Below are 24,308 nucleotides of genomic sequence, written 5' to 3' on the forward strand. Positions count from 1 at the left end.
AGAGAGACCCTGTGTGCTATTCTTCCATCACTTAATTTGTAGGGGGATTATGCATAGTCCTGCTTATGGCCTATTTTCAGAACCATGTATTTTTAGTCTGGTGGTGTGGACTCCCAGAGACCCTTGCCAGTGTGTGCAGTTTTCTTCCCGTCCCCATTATGCAGACTTGTTCAGAAGTTCAGACACAGCTGTCAGAGTTCTCTTGATTTTGCTGGCCTGAGTCTGTCATAAACCAATAACCTTACACAGAAGTAGCCTGGCGAAATGCCTCCCTAATGTTCAACCATGCACTCCAGAATACTTTATAATCGAGCGGTGCCGATTCAACAAGTCGGGAGAGAAAGGGGTATGATTTGATTTAAAGACGCGCGAATGCCCTGGGGTGTCTTGACGCTGAGTCGAATGTACAGAGTCTAGGCCTGCCAAGCTGGAACAACGCTTAGACCGAGAAGAGCCAGGTTTTTACGGCTTTCCTGAATGCTGGAAGTGAAGGACTATTCTTTACTGAAAGAGGCAACAGATTCCAGGCCTTGGCTGCCTGCAGCAGGAAACTTCTCCCCCCCCCCATCTCAGTAGTTTAAATCTGGGGTTTTTGATTAGTTTCGCCTTGCTAGATCTGAGGTTCCTTATTGGTTCATATTGTTTAAGTTCTGTTTTAGAAAGTCGGAACCAATCCCATGGAGGGCCTTATAGGCCGGGCAAGCTGATTTGAAACGCACCCTTTTCTCAACTGTAAGCCAGTGTAGACTCCCAAGTCTCTGGGCTACTGGTTCATACTTGGGGATGTCCAGAATCAGCCTGGCGGCTGCATTTTGTAGTTGTAGTTTTAGCATTAATTGCTTCTACATCCCTGCAAACAAGGCATTTTCATAATCCAGCCTTGCAAGGTCTAGCATGGTTATCAAGGTTTTGAGGGTTGCAAATAGATTGAATGGGTTTGCTTATCTTGAGCCGCACATCACAAAGTTAAGCCAATTTTATGAAAAACATCAATTTATATCAGAAAGCAACTATGGCTAGGGTGCTCATGTATGGGTGTATGCGTATTGCACCTGGTTATGGTTCAAAGTATTTTAAATATTGTTTTTAAAAAACCTGATACAAAGTCACACAAAATACTATAACTCTTTTTCTAATTTTCTTCATGCATTCTCGATTGGAAATCCACTATCCAAGGTTCCCAATGTGTAATTGTATATGAACCCAAATGGTTTTTCCACCAACATAGATAGATGGTCTCTAGGAGACTTGTTCCACAAGGGTGTTTTTGTAGATATTTCAAAAAATACTTTCAAAAAACTTTTTCGAAAAAAACTTTATTTGGCTTTGAATATGCACATAAATTGGGCTGATGAATCTGAGGCACCAGGTTTTTTGCATGCTCACTTGAAGTATGTAAATGTTTCAAGTAGATTGGAACAAACCAGTTTCTGATGGATATGTACAAACATCTTCCTTGCAGCCTTGAGAAAGCCCTGAGGACGACACGCGCGTCGGCTGCGGTTTTCTTCTTGTGAAACTGTGGAAATTAAAAACAGACCTCAATCCAAGAACATCTGTCTGGAATATTTACTTTTTCTCTTTGAAAACCTCTGGATTAAAAACTTAAAGGGCGCTGAGACATTACTGATTGCTTTGCAAACTAGTTATATAACTGACTATGGAAATAATGATACTGGTGTGCTCAGGTGTTCTGTGTACAAGGTTTTGCGGGTGTCTGAGGGGATGAATGTTAATAGCTTTTTTATCAGCTTCAAGGTGTACCACACCGAGGAAGTCAGTTTATTTGTCTGGGCTAGGAATGTGAGTTTATCGTCAAGCACGAAACCCAGATTCTTGACTTTATCCACTAGTATTGGGCAAGCCACCAGACTGTCCAGCCACCATTTCTGTTACCAGATGTTGGGGTTTATAACAAATAGCATTACCTCTGATTTAGCGCCGTTTAATTTCAGACATTTTTTTTACATCCAATCGTTGACTTGTTCCATGCATTTCCTGAACCTCTCCGCCATTTCATCACAGTTGTTAGAGATGGACACAACTATTTGTGTGTCATCGGTGTAGGAGACTGGAAGGAACCCACAGTTTCTGATGATAGAGGCTAAAGGGGCTACGTATATGCTAAAAGGGTGGGACTTAAGGAGGAGCCCTGTGGCACCCCCATGGGGATTTAAAGGATGTAGAAGTACATTCCCCTGTTTTAACAGTAAAGGTTCTAACTTTAAGGAATGATGCCATCAGAGCAATGACGGAGCCGTTTTTTTTTTTTTACACAGCAATTGTTTATACAATTCTCTTTATTCAGATGCCTGCCTCAAACAGATTTCAGTTTACCCTCACGGTAGTTGTCCTATACCAGTACTTCAAGTCTTTACCTTTTATCTGGTAATTCCAGATAAAATATCTCCTTTCTTTCTTTGTTTCAGTCTTTTACTCACTTTCTTTTTCCTGACTTGCAAAATTCAGGTTTTCTTGGCTGCTGCTACTTCCTCAATAGGAGGCAAAACATATAAGTCCATTCAGGTGATTTATATTTCTGATTTTGTCTTCTCACTCTTTTTGACCTTTGGACATCTAGTTTCTTTCCCAATAACTCTTTCTGGCTTGTTATCTCATTTACTTGATCTTCTGGTTTCCTTGCTCTGTTTGACTCTTAGTCCATCATTTTCTCTAGGCCAATTATCTCCTTTACAAGCTCACTTTGTCTTTGGCTCTGTAGTGTTATGTTCCACTCCAAGCTATTTTTCTTGAACTCTTTCTCAGTTGAGTTTCATCTCCACTGTCATCAGTTTCACTTTCAGTATTTTCAACAGTATCATTTGTATGAACTTTACAATGCATGTTTCTTCTTCAGGATCTGATTTCTCTTTATTCAGTTCTTTAACTCTGTCAGGAACATCTCCATAACTGGTACTTGGAATCTCATCCTTCTCGTGAGTTATTTCCTCCTTTCCAGTTTCAGGATTTTGGTTCCTGCTGTCAGAGCTTTCTGACTGTTAAGTATTTTCTTGATTACCAGTTTAATCTTAACTTTGCTCAATGTCTTTAGAAGTATCAGTTCTTACCAAATCTCGACTGACAAATCGATCTTCAAAATTTTGTATTCCAGCAATTTCACCTTCTCCTTTGGATGCAGAGCTAGCATCCGATACCTCCAGATGTCGACATTCTTGTCGAGCTTCAGTATCTGGATTACTTTCTGGTTCTCCTTCAGAATCAGAATCAGTTGTGCTTTCACCTTCCTCGTGTGGATTTTCAGGCTCAGGTACACAAATGGTGTGGCTGGCATGCACCCACCTCTTTACTCCAGCACATTTAACAGCAGTTGTACTGACCAATATGACCTGTCTTGGAATTTGCCAATCAGGCACCAAACAGTTTCTCCTTCGGTGTACCTTTATCCGAACCCAATCTCCAGGAATTAGATCATGAGTTGGATTTTTCTCTTTCGTGTTTGACTCCGTTCCCACCTGATGGAACACAGAAGTTACCACGTCAGACAGATGTTTGCAGTAATCCGGTACGATGTAATCATTTATAGTTAACAGTTTATCAACTGGTACAAATGTTTGTCTCATCACTCTGCCCATCAAAATCTCATGTGGACTTCGTCCAGTTTTTCTGTCAGGTATACTCCTTAAGGTCATCAGAACAAGTGGTAATGCGTCCGACCATTTAGTCCTGTTGCCAAACACATTTTTGCAATTCTGTTTTTTATTGTTCCATTCACTTGTTCAACTACCCCTGAAGGCTCTGGTCTGTAAGCACAATGCAGTTTCTGGCAAATGTCCAGTGCTTCACAAATCATCTGTAACAGTTCATTCTGGAAATGGCCCCCACGATCTGTTTCAATTGTTACTGGGAGGTAACTACATGAAATCCAATTGCATTAGTGAAAATAGACCTCCCTCCCGTTCTATGGTGCCCATGCTCACAACTGTTTTTCTGTTGGGATTAAACTGCTGACATACTAGGTATCTCTGGCACAGGCTCTCCGCTATCATCCTAAACTTTGGGTTATACCATGTCTGTCTGAACAACCTTATCATCGCGTCTCTCCCGACATGGTTTGTACCATGGTACATTCGTGCCATGTTTGAGGTCATGCTATCGGGCATTACTGGTCTTTCATATTTATAAACCCAAATTTCATCTTCTTCTCTTTGTCTACATCCTGCTTGTAGCCAAATGTTTTTCTCCTCTTTACTAGCTTCTTCCTACATCTGTCTTACTTCCTGTCAAGTTTCAACTATTGTGGTTAGCATTAAAGGACTTGAAACATGTTCTTCTTTCCTGTCTCAATTTATGGTTGAAAGATTTCTAGCACAGTATTTTGCAATGGAATCAACATACCTGTTGCCTCTGGTAATGTAGTCATCACCTTTTTTATGGGCAGCACATTTCACCACTGCAATCTTATCAGGCAACTGAATAGCATCAATCAATATTTTTACAAATACAGCATTTCTGATGGGGGATCCCGTCGAAGTTAAATAACCTCGTTGAGACCACAGTTGCCCGTAATCATGGACAACCCTGAATCCATACTGACTGTCAGTCACTATGGTAACTCGTATTTCTCCTGTATTGGGGTGTCTTTCATAGATTCACATGCTTGAATATTCCCCGTCGTCGAAGTGGGAGCCCCACTGTAAAATAAAATAGCAATAAAACCAATATTATGTATATAAAAACATATTTACATACATTCCAAAACCATAAATACTTATAAGTACCAAGGTTAGCATTAACACATAGGAATACATTAGAAGAAAAAGAACACTTTTATAGCATATCCATGTCATTATGTTAGTCCAAACTACAGCCAATCAGGTGCAAGCACCCCTCTATAACCTTCTCCTCAGAGGCTCAGGCCCTCAGATTTTCTACCTCATGTTGTGTGAAGGGAGTCTCCCTGAGCTCTGCTCAGTTTTCAACTTCTTTCTGATTTCTACAGTTTTCTGGAATGTCTTCAAGTAAGAAGACTTTGTTTCGACATGTGCTTCTTGTGGGAAATTACGGCTCTTCTCAGAGGACCCTCACAAGAAGTGTATTTACTGTCTCCATCCAGAGCATGAGATAGAAAAAATATACAATTTTCAGGACTTTCTCAACCAAGACCCTTAAGGACAGGGAAGGGCGTCTCCTCCTGTGGTTGCAGAGGTTGAAGGATAAGGATTCATCTTTTTCTGATGCAGAAAGCCTTGCGTCAGGTGTGTCTAGAGCCACTTCTAAACGTAGCAGTGTGCAGAATTTGCCATCACCTTTCCTAAAGAAGAGGAAGCTTCAACTCCAGAAGGCTCCTGCTGTGTCTCCACCTCCCTCCTGCTATGCCTACGCCCCGAGATCTGTCTCTCAGGCATCCATGGCTCCCTCTACGCATGTTTCCACAAAAAAACGTGCTAAATCGTCTATTGGAGCGTCGACGGTCGTTCCGATGATGAAAACTGCCGCCTCCAGATCTGACGACGACTTGTGCCAGCGGGTCGTCGATGGCGGCTGCGTTGACGTCGTCAGTGTCGACGATGGTGTGTGTGAGCTTCAAATCGGTCTCGTCGACGATTCCAATCTCCTCGTCGACGATTCCAATCTCCTCGTCGACGTCTAAAAAGGGTGTTTCGTCGACATCTTCGTCGACGCTTGCTATGAAGAGAGCCTCTTCGTCGGCGGGTGCTCCGTCGACGGCGGCTTCGTCGACGGCTGTGGTCTTGCCGTCGACAGGTGGCTTCATCGACGGTGGCTCCGTCAACGGCGGCTTCGTCGACGGCTGTGGTCTTGCCGTCCACAGGTTCGTCGACGGCTGCTTAGTCAACGGCTGTGGTCTTGCCGGCGACGGCTTAGTCCTCGGTGGTTGTCCCATCGATGGTGTACCTGTCGAAGCTGCTTCGTCGGTGGCTGTGGTCTTGCCTTCGACGGCTTTGTCGACGGCTTAGTCGACGGTGGTTGTCCCGTCGACTGGTGTTACCTTCGCATCATTGCCTCTGGTGCCAATTTCTTCATCCGTTTCTGGGGCTTCTGCTGTTGACCCTCTGCACCAACGTCGACATTTGCCTTTGGATCAGTTTCCGATTCCACGTCACTCTCAGCCTCCATCACCTCTTTTTGCCACGGGTTCAGAGCAGGACTTTGGTTCTGATGAGGAGGAAGATGATAGATTCGGGGCAGCTCGAAGCCCTTCGGAGCTGGTCATTAAATGTCAGGACTATGAGGATGATCAGGAAGATCCTTATTTCAATGAGGAGGAACCTTCTGCTCAGGTTCCCACAGCACAAATACTGCTCTCTCATTTCTAATCTTCAATACATGTTAGAGGATTATAATAGACGATTTCCACTGTCTCAACAGTGGTCTCCTCAACTTAGGGTGCCTGCAACTACAGCAGCTCCTCCCTCTACTACACTACCAGAGCCAGCTGCGCCTTCCGCACCTTCTACGACCTCTATTCAGGTCCATGCAACGGTTTGAGGATGATGACGTTCGCCCAGATCAGGAAGACTGCGAAGTTGATGATGATGATGATGATAACATGGCAGATTGGTACGATTATCAGATCTAGACACCGTCTCCGCCACCTTCGAGTCCAGGGTATTTCCCTCTCGTGGATATAGCTGTTTTTCACCAACTTATGGAACGAGCCGCGCTGCGCTTTAAGCTTCCTATGGTTCTGAAGGATGAGGACTGTTTTCTTAAGAGTCAACCTTTTAAACCGGTCCGGACAGTGCACATAACTGACTTCATTTGGAACGAGAGTGTCAAACTGATGCAGACGCCAAATTCTATTCCGGCGCTTCTTCCTTGTTTGGAGAAGAAATATAGGGCGTCCCAGGGTTCTCCAGCTTGCCTGGTAGCGCAGCCTAAACCCGATTCCGTGATCACCCAGGAGGCACAGTGCCGTTCCAGGAATCCGTCTTCTATACCGCTCCCCCTGACCGTGAGGGACGTCGTCTTGATGCCATTGGGCGAAAATTTTCCACTATGGCTTCTACCACCGTGAGGGCTGCAAATTCTCTGGCCATTCTGGGGCGCTATGACCGCCAGATGTGGTCGGATAGGTGTTTTTATGGACCTCATTCCTGAGCCCTCCAGAGCAGAGGCTCTCAAGATTCTTCAGGAGGGAGAGAGAGCATCATCAGAGATTATCGACTGCTCTGTGGACATTGCGTGCACTGGTTTTCGTCCGCTTAAGGGGGCAGACGTTTTACGTCGTCAGGGCTGGCTTTGTTCCACCTCTTTTCGCCAGGAGGTTCAGGTGAAAATCCTCGACATGCCCTATGACGGCGAATCGCTCTTTGGCCAGCATGTTGACGACGCACTTCAAACCATCAACAAAAAGGACACCAAGACGGCTCGTGCCCTAGGCACTTTGCAGTTTCGCAAGTAGCCTTTTCGTGGTGCGAGCGGACGCGGCACCTCCTCTTCTTTTCACGGCGGATCCAACCAGTACCGCTCCTACGGCCAAGGAAATCAGATATATTCCTCCCAGTCACAGCAGTCCTATCGGCAAAAGTCTACCAAGTCATACTGAGGAAAGTCTTCCTACAGAGGCTCCGCTTCTAAGAAGCAATGACTTGCCTTTCCCGCTCAAAGTTGGAGGTCGAATCTCCCTTTTCTTTTCCAACTGGTCTTCAATCACCTCGGACCGTTGGGTGCTGGACATTGTATTAAAAGGCCATGCTTTGGAGTTCGTCAAGTTCCCTCCAAACACTCCTCCAACTGGTCCACCTCCTGCTCACCTCAAGGAGCTCTTTCAACAAATTCGACTCATGATTCGGAAAGGTGCCATCAAAGTGGTTCCCAAGTCTCAGAAGGGGATGGGATTCTATTCCCGGTTTTTCCTTGTCTTCAAGAAGTCCGGCGAATGGCGTCCGATCCTCGACTTAAGAGCCTTAAACAAGTACCTGAAGTGCCAATCCTTCCGCATGCTCACGGAAATTCTCCGCCTTCTCTCGAAGGGCGTCTTCATGACCACCATTGATCTCCAAGACGCTTATTTCCACGAGCCGATACTTCGAAAACACCCGAAGTACTTGCGCTTCCTGGTAGGGCGCAGAGACTTTCAATTCAAGGTTCTGTCTTTCGGCCTTCGCTCTGCCCCTCACGTCTTCACGAAAGTCCTGGCCCCGGTGGTGGCATATCTACGTTTGAAGGGCGTTTAAATCTTTCCGTACCTGGACGACTGTCTCAAGTCGCAATCTCACCATCAGGCGTCTCTGGACACTCGATTCTCTCAGACTCTAATCCACTCCCTCGGTCGATCCAGTTCCCTGCAGCACCTTTCTAGAAGCCACTCTAAATACTTCGCTGGCGAAGGCATTCGTGTCTCACGAGCGCCAGCTGCAGATTCTACGCCTAGCCACTCAGTTTCAGTTTGTGTATTGAAGTCCTTTCTTGGGATGGCGTCCTCCTGCATCTCCCAGATCACAAATTGCAGGCTCAAGAGTAGCCCAATTCAGGAGGAACTGGACTAACAGTGACGTCAGGTCACCGGGTCTTTCAACGATCATGTCCTGGTGACCGCTCGGATGAGGTTCGCTCTCCAATGGTGGGCTCAACCGTCAAACATCGCTGCCGGTACTTCTTTCCTAACCATCCCTCCGGAGCTCGTCCTTACTACGATGCTTCCCTGGAAGGCTGGGGCGCACATCTTCAGGGGCTATCCATAAAGGGCAAGTGGACCCTGTCTCAATGGTCCTGGCACATCAACAGACTGGAGCTAATGGCCATTTTCCTGGCGCTCAAGTCTTTTCAACTTCTACTCCAGGGAGATTCCGTGCTCATTCAAACCGATAATACCACCGGTATGCACTATGTAAACAAACAGGGTGGCACCAATTCACCGCTCCTTTCTCAGCTGGCACAGAGCATCTGGGACTGGGCACTCCGTCACCAAATTACCCTGGCAGCGGTTCACCTACCAGGCATCTCCAACATCCTAGCGTATTCCCTCAGCAGGTCCGCGTCTTCGACCCACGAGTGAGAGTTGCATCAGCCGACTCTAGACTTCATCTTTCGGTCTGGGGTCGCCCGGACATTGATCTTTTTGCGAGCCCTGTGAACCGGAAATGCCAGTCTTATGCAAGCTGGCTTCCCCATCAAGTGTCATGCGGGAATGCCCTTTTGATGGACTGGTGCAATCTATTTGCCTACGCCTTTCCACCGATTCCGCTGGTTCCTCGAGTGTTGTGGAAAATGTGGAGACCGCAGTGGCACAATCTCCTGATCGCTCTCAGATGGCCTCGAAAAGCGTGGTTCTCGGAACTACTGCTTCTCTCACAGTGCGAACCCATCCTCCTTCGTCCTCAAGCGGATCTCCTCACAATGGACAAGGGTCAGATCTGTCATCCGACCCCTCCTCTCTCAAATTATCGGCCTGGAACCTGAGCACCTTGAATTTGCCCACTTGAATATTTCGCCAGCATGCAGAGACGTTCTTGCCAATGCAAGAGCTCCGTCCACAGTAAAGACTTACAAGCTAAAGTGGAAAAAGTTCTGTTACTGGTGTGCATCTGCCAACATCCATCCCGTGCACTCCTCTCCTGCTCAGCTTCTGCTGTTCTTTCTGCAGTTAGCTCAATCAGGATTTTCCCACTCCACTTTGAAGGTCTTCCTAGCGGCAATATCTTGTTTTCGGCAGGATGGGTCTTCCTCTCTCTTGTCTTCCAGAGTCATTTAACAGTTTTTCAAGGGGCTGTTCAGGATGTTCCCGCCCATTCAGCGTCCTCCTCCTACCTGGCATCTCAATGTTATTTTAGCGCAATTAATGAAGGCGCCTTTTGAGCCCATCCACAAAGCGGATTTAAAATCTTTTACCTGGAAGATGGCCCTTCTTCTTGCATTGACCTCCTCACGTCGCGTGAGTGATATCCACGCCTTTACCATTCAGCCTCCTTTCCTTCAATTCTAATCGGACTGTGTTGTACTTCGCACCAACCCGGCATTCATGCCTAAGGTGCCAACTGATTTTCACCTCAATGAACCAGTGTTCTTAAAGACCTTCTTCGCTAATCCCCAATCTCCGGCAGAGCAACGTCTGCATTCATTGGACATTAAAAGATGCCTTAAATTCTACATCCCCACCCCCTTTTGTACCGCTTTTGGCTGCCATAAGTGTGGCAGGGTATGCTCAGACGTGAGTCCCTTGCTCACTTTGCCACTGGATTCAAGCAAGCCGGGCTGAAGACGGCTGGAATGCCAGAAACCGGTCCTCGGAAGCTTGTTTCTGGTCCAGGGAAGGACATGGCTTGGCAGTTCGGGCTGGACTGTTCCCATGAGGCACAGGGTCAGACTGATTTGCATATAGCCATGTCTGAACTGGGGTGGCAGAGTGGGCTAAAGAACGGTGATGGATTAAACCCAGATCTTTTGACTGGGTGTGAGTGTTTGATTGATTCAGATGCTCTATCCATCACCACCCCTTTTTGTACCGCTTTTAAATTCTAAATCGACTGGACAGTGCCTTTTCGTAGGTCTGATCAACTGTTCGTTGCTTACGGACGCATGCACAAGGGGCGTTCTGTTACCAAGCCAACGATTGCACGTTGGATTTCCTCAGCAATTTCATTTGGTCATCAGAAGGCCGGCAAGCCTCTTCAATCTACAGTGAGAGCTCATTCCACCAGGGCGCTGTCCTCCTTTACTGCGCTGTTTGCTGGTGTGCCGATTCACCAAATATGTCGAGCAGCCACGTGGTCGAGCAGACACACTTTCACAAAGCACTACTGCCTTGAGGCGATCAACAAAGCTGATACAGCAGTGGGCCAAGCGGTGCTTCGCAATCTTTTTAAATAAGGTGATCCTCTTTCCTTCCCTCCGCCTCTATGGTTTCTGCTATTATCTGCCTGGCAGCTTTATGTCACTTCATTGCATTTTCATGCTAATGCACTTCTATTTTGTCGTGCAGCCAGCTATTGCTGCTTACTATTCTATTCAAGCATGTGAATCTATGAAAGACACCCCAATACAAGAGAAGAACAATTGTTACTTACCTGTAAACAGTGGTTCTCCAGTATTGGTGTCTTTCATAGATTCACATGAGACCCACCCACCTCCCCTCAGAGGCTCGCTTCTCCTTCTAGACTGTTTTGTCACTCTTGTGCTACGATAATCTGAGGGCCTGAGCCTCGGAGGAGAAGGTTCTAGAGGGGTGCTTGCGCCTGATTGGCTGTAGTTTGGGCAAACATAATGACATGGATATGCTATAAAAGTGTTCTTTTTCTTCTAATGTATTCCTATGTGTTAATGCTAACCTTGGTACTTATAAGTATTTATGGTTCTGGAATGTATGTAATTATGTTTTTATATACATATATTATTGGTTTTATTGCTATTTTATTTACCGAGGGGCTCCCACTTCGACGACGGGGAATATGCAAGCATGTGAATCTATGAAAGACACCAACACTGGAGAACCACGGTTTACAGGTAAGTAACAATTGTTCTTCTTTTCCCAATTTACATGCTCGAATCAAGGCAATCAATTCTGCTATTTGAGCAGAACAAATTCCTTTTAGACAGATGCTTCCAGGACATCTGCCACTGTATATATGGCGTATGCAGCACTTAAAACACCCTCCTCTGTTCTCAGACAAGAACCATCCACAAACATTACATAGTCTGACTCACCTAATGGCTCATCTCTGATGTCTGGTCTGGGTTTGGTACAATACTCAAGAACGTCCAAACATTTGTGATCAACCTCATTTCTTACTTCAACTTCCATAGCATTAGGCAAAAATATGGACGGGTTTATGTTTACACAACGTGAAATTGTCACATTGTCTACTCCTAGAATCGTCTTCTCATGTTTTGTCATTCTGTTATTCGTAAGGTACTGTGTTTTTGTTCTAGTGAGGAGAATCTCTACAGAATGAGGTACGTATACTCTCACAGGAAATCCCATCACTATTCCTTCACTTTGTTCCAAACTCCCACTTGTAGCTGCTACTGCTTTTAAGCAACCTGGCAAGGCTTTTGTAACTGGAGCTAAAGCATCTGAGAAATATGCAATTAGTTTCCTTAATTTTCCATGTCTCTGAATCAATATTGACAATGCACATCCTTTTTGCTCACTGCAATACAGCTCAAATTCTTTCTCATAGTCGGGCATTCCTAAAGCTGGAGCTTCACATAGACTTGTTTTTAGCTGTTCAAAAGCTTCCATTTCAGTCTTATTTAGTACAATCGGATCTCTGATGTCTGCTTTAGTTAATCTCTGAAAGAGTTTTGCTATCAGTGAAAATCCACGAATTCACTGTCTGCAGTAACCCACCATTCCTAGGAACTTTCTAACCGGTCTTTGTGTTTTCAGGGGCTGCATTCCTTGTATCATTTTGATTCTTTCTGCGGTAACTTGTCTAGTTCCTTTAGCAATTTTATGACCTAAGTATTGCACTTCTTTCAGACAAAATTGTAATTTCGATGGAGACACTTTATGTCCCTCTTCGGCCAAGTGATTTAATAATGCAATAGTATCTGATATACATTCATCTTTTGTCTTTGATGCCACCAATAGGTCATCAATATACTGAACCAATAGTGATTATCCAGGCATGTTCAAACTTTCTAATGACTTCTTTAGCAACTGCTTAAAAATAGATGGACTCTCAGTATACCCCTGAGGAATTCAGCACCATGCCAAAATACGCTCTCCAAACTGGAACGCAAATATTGGCTGGCTTTCTGGGTGCAATGGAACAGTAAAGAACGGTTTGCACCGGTCAATTACAGTGTACCAATCTGCATCATGTGGAATCTGATATAGAATTACTGCTGGATTTGGTACTATTGGATAACATGGGACAACAATCTTATTAACCTTTTTAAGGTGTTGTACAATCCTAAATGTTCCGTTTGGCTTTTTCCATCCCATTATCTGTGAATTACAAGGACTGTTTTCTATTTCTCTGTTCAATCATCTTATTTATCACTGGCGTTATTCCTTCAATTATTTCTGCTGTCATTTTATACTGGGGAATGTTTGCGTAACTCACTCCTTTTACAGTCACTTTTACAGGGTCTACGTCTTTCAATAATGCAATATCTTCTCCCGTAAAATCCCACACTTGCTCTTTTACTGCTTTTTTCAATTCCACAGGTTTTTTTTCTCGATCAAACATAGGAAACAATTCATTCTTTTCTGACTCTATCATGGCCATAGTCATTTTGTACAAACTATTTTCATCTGGAGTTCAAAGCTCTATTCCATCTGATGAACAATATATGGCACAGTTTATCTTGCGTAGAATGTCTCTGCCTAACAGATTTACAGGACTGCTATCGCACACCACAAATTGGTGCATGTCTTTGAAATTTCCAATTTCTACTTCAACTGGTTTTGTTAAGGAGGTCTGAATCTGTCTATTAGCTACACCTACAACCTGGATTGTCTCACCCGAGAGAGGAAGATTTTGAATTTCCACTGATCTAACAGTAGAACGGGTAGCACCAGTGTCCACTAGGAAAGTTACTTTTACATCATTCACTTTTCCATTCATAAACGGACCAGACTGATCTACCTCGAGAGTGGCTCAAAGCTCACACTCTTCTTCCTCTCTCAGGCACCGTCCGAAACTGTCATCCAACTCACTCCCGCCATCCTCTTGTAACCAATATTGCTGACTCACATTCACTCTGGGTGATCGGTTTACCTGTTCGCCTCCGCTGAATCCTGTCTCCGCACTGAATCTCTGCAGATTTACACTGTGTGGAAGTAGCGGTTGTGGCACCTGACTTTGCTGAGTACTACCTGCTGCTGTTGCGGTTGCTGTTGATTTATCACATTCTGCACCTGCGGATTCAATTATGTATTTTCGGACTAAGTCTTGGTGGGTACTTGCACTCTCTTCTCCAATGCCCTATCCTGCTGCAATTATGACCAGGATATTTTTTCTTAAGCTCATCTATATTCCCTACTAATTTTGCTTTATTAAAATTTCCCTTCAAATTCCCTTGACTCCTGTCTGTATTTTTATTCTCCAATTGTGCTGCTTGATGTTCGGCCACCTTTACTTGAGCCCACATTGCCTTTTCTTTGAGTTTTCTCTGTTTAGCCTCCTATTTCATCACTGCAATATTTTGCGTGTCTTAATACTTCATCCACAGAGCATGTTTGCCATCATATTAAATTATGTTCGATTATATCTCTGGTCTCAATCCAAACACAAAACGATATACAAAATGACTCATATCTTTTCATTTAGCTCTTCGTAACCACTGTACTGCTTGAACACCAATAACAGTCTCATAAAATGCATGTACAGATTCTTTCGATTCCTGCAATGTCTGTCTCTTTTGGTGGAATTTTATTTTTCAAGAACACTATTACCTGTTCATACTTCCGCATTACCTCGGGTCCAGGAGCACCTATCACTCTATCTCGTGTATATTCCGTTTTCGTCCAATCCACTGTTAGTTTGCGTTCAGACCACAGATCTGCTGGTACCACTATGTCAAACAATCCATCTAGATCCTCCCATAATACTTTTGAAACTTTTACAAATCTACCTGTCGGTACCATTCCACTGGTTTTTCTCTCAATCTGGGGAAATCATTAGTGAATGATAATATGTCCTGCCTACTCCAAGGGACATGTACATACCTTCCTCCCGGTATTTCTCTCATGGGAAATTTATTTACTACTGTTTCTTTGTCTCTCACAGGGAATGCTAATGTGGATTTATCACTGGCTTCTTCTTTTTTCTTTGCCCATTTTGCTTTTCATTTGTTCACATCTCCCCACCTTCTTAGTAAAACAATCAGCTCTTTTATTTGAGTTAGTCTTCCTGCAGTATTCATGTTTTCAATGTCTTTTTCGGTAAAATCTACTCTATAAGGTTTCTGTAATATTTTATTCTTCGTAAAATCTACATCCAATTTATTTGCTAATCCTTCCAATTGATCATGTGTAGATTTCGCTTTCCAGGTAATGCTTTTATACATGAACATCAATTCATCGTCTTGGTAAGTTTTTAATCTATCTGTCCCAATTGTTCCAATAATTAATTCTTCCATGTCCATTTTTAGTCTAACCACATCTAATACTTTTGGTTCACGCTCTTTTACTTTCAGAGTTTTAAGCCAATCACTTAATTCTTGTTCCGATGGTCCTACTGGAGTCTTTGCTAAATCTATTTTCTCTACATTTATTTCGGGTGTTGCAGAATCAGATTCTGCTCCGGTTGGAAACTTATATGGTAGACTTTGATTAAAAGTCAATTCAGGTGGTGTCACGTTACTGGTTCGTCTAATTTCAGACAAATCTGGATAAATCTTTTATCTTACCTTTTGCAAACTCTGATTTAATGGAATCGTTAAAGTTCGTTCTTTTATTTTCTGATTTTCGAATACTGGAATTACAGGACCTATTGTTACTGGGACCGTTACAGCTTCTATATTTTTAGTAAGTTCCTCTATATTTTCTGTCAATTCATTTGTTGAACGTATATATTCAGAAGTACTCGCTTATCTTCGGTTTGTCTCTCTACTCTGGCTACACTCTTCCTAATCTCATCATTTTGTTTAGGAGTACCAGTAAGTCTGGTTTCTATCACTGGGGTGTTTGAATCATATCTCATTTCTACTCTTTCTAGAAGGTCTTTAAAATTTGAAAATCGTTTCAGGGTTTCAGTGAATCTATCCTCTGTCGGTGGAGCATTTGGAGTGGTCCATATAGAACCCGATTGATATGGTGGTGATCTTCTATTTAATATCTCCTCCAGCACCGTATCCTCTGATTCATTCTCACCATAATCCTTTCTTCCTATCTCCACATTATTCTTTTTCTCTGTGCATTTTCGCCTTTCCATTTCATCTACCAACCTAACCAGATACATTCCATCGCACATGTCAGCATTTCTCGATATTCGCATTCTACTCTCATGTGTTTCTCCCCACAATCCAAGTAGTCTACTTTTTGGTCCTCAATGATTCTCAAATCTTTCTCGTTCTAATCCACTCCGCTAGTGCTTCAAACTGAGTTGGTCTAGGTCTTGGTTCAAGTTTCATCATCTTTTCTCTCAAATTTCCTAGAACTGCCTAATTAAATGATCCTACTTTGGGAAATGCTAATGACCATCATTCTTGGTATATCTAGCCCAATTCTCTAGCCAAATGCATGTATGATAGCCATATTTCAACATCATATAGGAAGCAGGCGTTTTTGGCGGAGGAAGTAATTTTCCTTCTCTCGTTACTATCGCCTTGTCCTTTTTGAATACATTTTTCAATTTCTTAAACCATGCAGGTTTCTCTTTCTCTTGTCCATAATAAAACTTCATTTTTTGATAATTTCCTGTCTACCAAAAGATCGCTCTTTCTTCCGTATACTGCTTCCTAACACCAACCTATCACAGCGCGGTTCACACTATCGTACCAATTAGAACATTATACTTTATTTTAGTGCTTAACCAATAATCTCACTGCTTTTCGTGATGCACCAATCAGCCTTTACTATGTCTTGGTCACGTGGACCAATCCCTGCGTGACACTTTTGACGTCAGCAGTGCTCCGGCTTCTGCAGCGCCGACTGACCCCTCCTTTACAAGGAATATCGAGAAGCCGTATTTACACTTTTATACAACTGAATCGGTTAGTAACTTAAACAAAACAACTCCATTCGTCTGTTTCACTAAACCAAAAGTGATAGTTTTCTCAATCGCACAAGTATTCTGTATTTCCAGTACACAGTGCTTACCTCTTCTCTACCACAGAATTTTACTCTCGCCGATAAAGCAGCGCTTACCTCTACCTTTACCCTTCTCACAAGCTCGGGTTAAGCTCTATTGCTCTTGCAGCAGTAAGTTTTAAATCAGGATACACAATGATCCCTGTACTTGAAGGCTAAGATTTTATAGACTATCCTTGCTATGTATTTATCCTTTCACCCGTAAAGTCCATTAACTTATGATGTACGACGATACCACTACTTTTTGAAACAGACTATGCAATGTGCAACTTCACTTGCCACACTTCCTCTGCCTGCAGACAGAGTAACCAGCTTCCCACACTTTCCGGAAGCCTTTTCGGACTACATATAACGTAATACTAACTCAACAGATGTTAGTCATAATTCTGTACATTAAATCCTGTATACTTCGCTCTATACATTACTCTAGCTAATTCTCTAGCAACCTATGCTCTGCTACCAAGTAATTAACTGATGCAGCGCTACTCCGGAAATAATTTCTAGAACTCCATTACCTTTCCCTGAGGTATCAAACTATACACTTATTCATCAGTGTGGCCCATAACACTGTGGATCATTCATGCAACACTTTCTCCCTACTACATGGATCGGTATGAATCAAAGGAGAGCTGCTGTATTATAGCAGAGTGTTTAAGGCAAACTAACTATTTATATTATATTCATCTGTAGTTTCATTTCATTTACCATTCAACAAGGACATTTATTTAACACACCACCATTATTGACGACAGATCTGCTAGTAAAAAATTAGGCTAAGGATGAACAAGACCAGCTAAATTCTACATTTATCTAATTTTTATTTAAAGAAGATTCTCCTAGCATAATACGTTTCATTCACTTTAAATTCGTTTATAGCAACTAGTTATAAGGAAAGATAAATAATTTTAACTCACACTTTTAGATTTCATTTTAATTTTAAGCTCAAAGAAAATGAATGCAGTAATTGACATTTACAAGACATAAGTATTAGAAAAGCCAAAATAGTTCCCAAATTCTGTCTCTCTACTCCCTCAAGCTATTTACCCTCATCTAAGGACTCCGTACTCATTCAAACAAAGCTCAAAGTTGTAAATTTTAAATTCTTACGCTCCAAGGAAATTCAGCATTCCGGCAGCATGTCAGGATACGCAGATAGAAATCGAAAAGAGAGCTTTTTTCTAAACTCCGGATCTATTCTTTTATACCCTTTTTCTCTAGCTAAACTATCTAAATTCGGTAACAATTGGGGTCTCCGATTCTGATTGGCTGGTTCAAGGGGTAAATGAGCATAACCTCATCATCTTATTACTTGACTTCCGCAGAGTCAGCTAAATTAATTTGACCTTTGTCTTGAAGGTTACCAGTTCCAACGTGTCCTTTAAATGGTAATTTTAAGCTATTTTCCCAGGGTTTACAATACGGATGTCCATTTTATTGGCAGTCAGTCAGGGTTTCAGAGCACATCGTCCTTGACCTGTTCCGTTCAGCACAGTCAGCTTATACGGGTCTGCAGCTCCACTCAGCAAGCGCATGCGTGCTTCACATTAATCTCGGAGTCATGAAAATAGTCAATCCTGGACTAGGCCTCACAGGCCACAACGGGAACTATTATAGAAACAAACACAATTGAACATGAATTATTGAATTATAGCCCTTCTGTTTTCCTCCCACCTTACTAAGCTATCCCTGTTAGTTATTACCTAGCAAATAAATCCACATTTATGCGTAGTTTGCTCACCTGTCTTCATGTTTTTGCCACAAATAGACAAACAGTAAGCACATTTATGCCACTTTTGGTTAACGTATAGCTTTTGCGTTCTTTTCAGACGTCACATTATCACTGTTAGTCGATTATGGTTGCAACACAATCAATTTAGTATCCCACGTGTATTTTGTGTGTGCTTTCTATTCTATGTTGGTTAGTTTTTTCCAAATCATACAATTAGTTCATGTTACTGTTATGAGAGAGTAACTTCATGAGGGGTATACAAAATGTTGCTTTTTACGTCGCTCCATTACCTGCTTCACCTAATGTGTTCTCAAAGCAAAAATTTTTTTGTTAAAGCAGCCCCAGTTCCTTTAAGAAACATAGCGGTTTTAAAAAATATAAAGTTTCCCGTTTGGGAATGGACGCGCTTGGCAGTTGGTTTGTTCCTTATAGGCCACTTACTCTGAATTTGTAGCCAGTGCAAGGGGGGCTCTAAACAGTGCTCTGCTTAATTAATATTCTTTAGGCAGGCTGTTCTGCAATTTTGCCCCCTCCTCCAACCTTACTGGAGATTTTGCAATGCGACCTCTTGGTACATAGGTTGCATTACTGCAAAATTCAGACCCATCACATAAAACCGACGTGGAGTTTTCTACTACTGTTGGTTGTACTTGGAACCCTATGTCATGCCATGCAGGTCCCCTAGAAGAGCTCAGCATCCTCTAGCTGCATATACCTATAGCTTAAAAGAACATATTAGCTCCCAGGGTTCCTCCATAGGCAATTCTGTCTTATCTGTACACCATGACCGCTAATATTTATTCATCTTTGTTTAGGGTGCTGTATCTTAACTGGTTTTTATCTCACCGGCAAAGCCTCCTCTTGAGTCTTCAATCTCTTGTGATTTGAAGCTTCTAACAAGGTTGTCAGCATTCGTATTTAACCAGGCAGTATTCGCCCTTACTTTGCACTAAATACATTTGTTTATTCAGTGACAAAGATATCCTCCTAAACGCAATGTTTTCCCAATTTCTTTCTTTTTTTCATATCAGTCTAGATGTTTCCATGTAGTCTTCGATATACTTTAGTTGAACTGTGGAGAAATTGCACTGCCTGAGTGGTGAGAAGTACGTAAGTGCAACCTTTACAGAGCCAAGGAGGTGGAAAGTGGGCCACCTCCGTTGTGTAGTATTTGCTCATTTCACAAGAGCAAAGACAGCGGGCGTCTCTACATGTATTCTAAATGTATAGCTCATTGGCTAGATTTTTCAGAGCAAGCTCCAGAGGTGACAAAGCTGGTCTGTATAGAGTTTGTACCTTGAAGCAGTTTTTTTTTACTAATGCCTTCATGTCTATTGACCGTGAGAAAGCAAAAATAATAAATAAATATGGGGATATACCATTGGTTTGTTGGAGGATAAGGAGCTTGCCTGGGTGTAGTACGTGGAGTTTTGCTGTGTGGAACTCTGAGAAGTGACAAAAATACTATGCGAAGTTCCGCGTGCAGTGCGAACTGCTATTCATGCTGATCTTCCTGCCGATTGTGTACAAATTCTACCCGCTCGGCAACTTAACTTTTGCGAGCGGGGAAAAAACTCTGCTGCACTATGCAGAGTTTTCTGCACTGCGTGAGCTCCACAGAACACAGAGTGCAGAAAACTCAACGCAGCGGAGTTCACCGCCAGGCCTAAAAAGGAGGAGATAGCAGGACACCCCTGCAGAGCTGAGCTACAAATGCAGCCCTGCTTCCTGCCTGGACTTTATCATAACAAGTTGGAGAAGTTGTTTCCGGTCCAGACGTTCTCACTTGTTGATGACTGGATGCAAAAGAGATTTGTAGCTATGGAATTGATAGGCCAGTGAATTATGTCATTGCACGGTGACTGCTCTTGTACAGAAAACTGTTAGATTCCACCTTTACAAGCCAGTCTTAGCATGCAGCAACAAAAGTACTGATTAGTTAGTTTGTTAATGGTTAGATGTAAATATTAGTCTAGAGAACGCTTTAAATATAATTTTTTCAAATAAAAACCAAAAATGTGCTTTTGCCTAAAGGTACTGTTTCTCATTTGGCTATTCTTAACTCTTGCTTCCCCTCCATTCTAGGTGCAATGTCAGTTTTCACACAAATTTACTGTGACTGTGCAACGGGCCACCAATGTCACCAAGGGCAGATTCGGAGATTTGCGTAAGTAGACCTGTATACCTCTATTTATGCAGTATATTTGTGACCTGATGTTTTTCCGATGTTGACTCCCTCCACTGCATTAATAACTCTACTATGCTGATGTGGAAAATGGATCCCAATCTGAGTATTTATATGATGTGCTCCTGACTTGTGGCACGCTTCACAGTTGTATGTGAGTTGTATTTTGTTCTCTCCATGGAGTCATGAGGAGTCTGAAAATTGCCTTCCGATATAAAACTAAATTTTCCCAGATTAAGTGTCAAATGTGCTGACCACAAAGTACATGGCAGTATACAGTTTCTGATGAGTACTTTTAACCGCAGATTCCTCACCCAGAGATCAGATTGGATCTGGGAACTTTTATACTGTTGTATTTCTATCTAGGACCCTATTTCGATATTCCCGATTTATGCCCTTATGTGTTTATAACTAATAATATCCTTATAAAGGCATAAGAATCATATCCATATTTAATAATAGCCCATGCAGTCCAAAACACGGCAAGGCTACTCCCATATACTCCTAGAAAGCACAACGCGTTCTTTAAACAAACCAAGCCTCCAGCAGCCCGGGAAAACCCCCTGCTTTTGTTTTGATTTGCACAAGAACTCCTGGAGTCCAGAAAGAACTGTTAGTTCCTAGTGACGTCTTATGTCCAACCTTACGTCAAACCCAGCACCTTTCAGGTATAAGTATACCAACGTTGCCTTAAGCAAACACACGGTGGTTGGGAGCAGAGAGACGTTCTACTTGTCCGAGAGCCCAGCTGTTGCCAGAGCCAAAGGAAGCCGCCCCTCCCTTTTGACGCGCTGAATAAGCTGCCTTTTCTCACGCCGAGAAATCCAGCTCCGGTGTTCCCAAGTCACCCTCGTGGGTTGCTGGGAGATCGAGTCCTGAGAAACGAGATACAGGACCTCCTTCATTCTATAATCAAGGTACGGAGCTGATTAAAACCTTCGAGAGAATTCTTGATTCCGATACTTGGCAAATAACTTAACTTAACTTAACTTAAAAACTACATACTTCCTTACTCCTTCCCACATATTAGGCTTAGGTCCGGTACACCGGGGTAGGCGTATTAAGAAGCACTAGTTGAGTTCGTTAGTCAATGTTTTTATGTATGTATATATTTTATCCATTTTAAGTATCATATGGCTAAGAAACCATATCAATGCTTTTAAAGTATTATTTCATAATACTACTTTTACTGTACGCACTTTACTTTATAATAAGTATTGCAATTGTGGCAATTCATTTCTCTTGCATGAGAAAGAAGACTGCTCAATAAAATGACACCTTTTAATTGAAAACACCCGTCTCTCTATTACTCTAATTCTTGTGGAACTAAGCATGCACGACTGACTGAGTGAAATAGCTGTCTATTGTTTTCACACAACTCTAGAGATACACTCTTTATTCTGGGGGAGCAAAGTTGTCATGTTTATGCGGTTGTCAGAAACTGATTCCCTTCTTGTCTAATTAGGGAAGTTCACTCCTCCCTGTTCATTCGAGAACGTTTCTAGTGACCTCTGAGCTAGCTGGCAAAACTAATTAAGTCTAACATAGTCAGTAGAGACCTAGATGACCTCAGTCCTACGTCTACACTGCTGTTTGTTATTCCTATGCGCAGAGCCTATTGGGAAAATAGGAACTACACTACATGGCGCCCAACGTGGGGCAAGGCGATAAAACGAACGCAAGACACTAGAGTAACTCAGTCGTGCTTTTCACACAGACCCCTTACTCCTGTAAAAATCCAATAGACGTCTGGAGTGGGTGAAAGGTTAATATCCGCCGGTACTTAGTAGGATGAGAATCCTATGTATTAGTTCTTGGTTTAGTCAACGTTGAAGGATACAGTGTTCCAAAATATTGTGTACCTAATCTTGGTTTCCTTGAAACTTGATCTGCAACAAAACTTCCTGTCAGTAAAATGGGAGAAAGTGAAGACGAAAGAGAGCAAGCTAGAATAACAGCTCAACTCATAGCGGATGACACAAACATCCAAGTAAATGATCCGAATGTTATACTCCATATAAGAAGAACTATAACTCTTAAACTTATTGAAAATGGACGATCACCAAGAGGTGGTACGGTCATATTCGTGATAGAGGCACATGAGTATCGGCAGACACAAGTGTTCTATTCATGGATACATTTTCCAGCAGCACACGCTGTGACAAAAGATTTCCACTATTACAAAATAGAGGAAGCTCCGGATAAATACAATCCATTCTAGGATGTTGAAATCCCACTAACATACCAAGAGCACCTGCTCTGGTTTAATGGCTCCCCAAAACATCAAAATCACATCACCAGGCACGGTCCACTAGGTAGACCAGGAGCCACGTGGCCGGCTCTAGCCAGCTACACACCACACCCAGACATTGAAAAAATGTTGAACGTGGAACTTTTAGCTCAACTAAAACTCTTAATTAAAATACATAGACAATTGGTCCAATATGTCATGCGGACTGCAACAGTCCAACCAACAATTAACACCCCCCAACTGACCCCTCATCAGGGGACTACAAACAAAATTACACCACAGAACATACAATCATGTCTTGGTAAAACACCCATAAAACGGGAACAAATCCCATTCTGGTTAGCTCAAAAAATAACCCAAATAGAGGCAGTATTTCCTAATACTGCACCTCATGAAAAACACAGAATTCTGACTGTCTGCCTCCCAATGGGGGTCGCGCCACATGTGGAGGACTGTGACACTTGGGGCACGGTCTTTGCTTCCATCTACACAAAAACACATGTGTTCCGTCTATGCCGGTCATACCAGATGTATTAAGACAAAATCAAAACGAATACGGTCCAGGACCTGCTTTAACTCTGGGTATGAAATTACTAAAAGACTTTAAGCAGGTCTCTGCTATATTATGGGCCAACATAAGAGGAGAAGCAGCATGTGTGGCAATCCAGCAGAAATTAAAGGAGACAGATATAACAGACCAACCATTTGAACTCGCCAGAATCCTAGAAAAATCCTATGAAGAACTAGGAAGAGATAGTTTAGGTGGGAAACCAGTAAAACCCCAACTAACTGAAAATCCTGAAAAAACATTTATTAAAAATAATCTAAATGCTCCAAAGAAGGGTTGGGAGGGTAATAAACAATCCACTCCCAAGGAAAACGTTTCCAGTCCAGAGGAAGGTCTGCTCAACGGAGAGAAAGATCTCCTGGCCGAGGAGGCAAGTCTCCCCAAAGGGAACCCTCTGAGAAAAGATAGAGCCTTAGAGACCGGGATAAATTGAGAAAACCTGATAGATATCAAGATATTGATACACGTCCCTCTCGATCTTTTCAGACTTCCTCACAGAAATCGGAAAGAAGAGGACGGTCAGAACACAAGGAAGAGCACGTCAAGTCCAAAGACAAAGAACCTGCTCATCAAAGTAAAAAATCACAATTTCCCAGAAAGAAGGTAGCAAGTATTAAAATTAAACATGCGGAGGATTCTGAGGACACAACTGAAAAACGGAGAGTGGGCCCAGACAATGCTAGACAGCGCAGCAGAAGTGACCATAGCTCGCAAGATCCTGATGAATCTTCTGGAGACAGTGGACACAAATGAATACATTCAGGTGGAAACTGCAGACACACAAGTTAGTGTGCCCCATAAACTATATGAAATAACATTACGTATAGAGGGAGATAAAACTAGGAAAATAAAAGGTCTCTTTTGGGAGAAACTTTCTAAATGCTATGACAT

General features: G+C 42.7%; 1 protein-coding gene across 1 annotated transcript in view; it reads left to right on the forward strand.

Moving 5' to 3' along the window:
• The window catches only part of PLA2G4A (phospholipase A2 group IVA), an 869,302-nt gene that overhangs the window by 198,144 nt on the left and 646,850 nt on the right, over positions 1-24,308 (forward strand). Inside the window, exon 3 of the mRNA XM_086956164.1 lies at positions 20,499-20,580. Within this exon, the coding sequence (XP_086812290.1) occupies positions 20,499-20,580 (82 nt within the window). The remainder of the gene's footprint in view (positions 1-20,498; positions 20,581-24,308) is intronic.

The sequence above is a fragment of the Lissotriton vulgaris genome, chromosome 1_1, assembly GCF_964263255.1.
Source record: "Lissotriton vulgaris chromosome 1_1, aLisVul1.2, whole genome shotgun sequence".
In the NCBI taxonomy this organism is placed as follows: Eukaryota; Metazoa; Chordata; class Amphibia; order Caudata; family Salamandridae; genus Lissotriton; species Lissotriton vulgaris.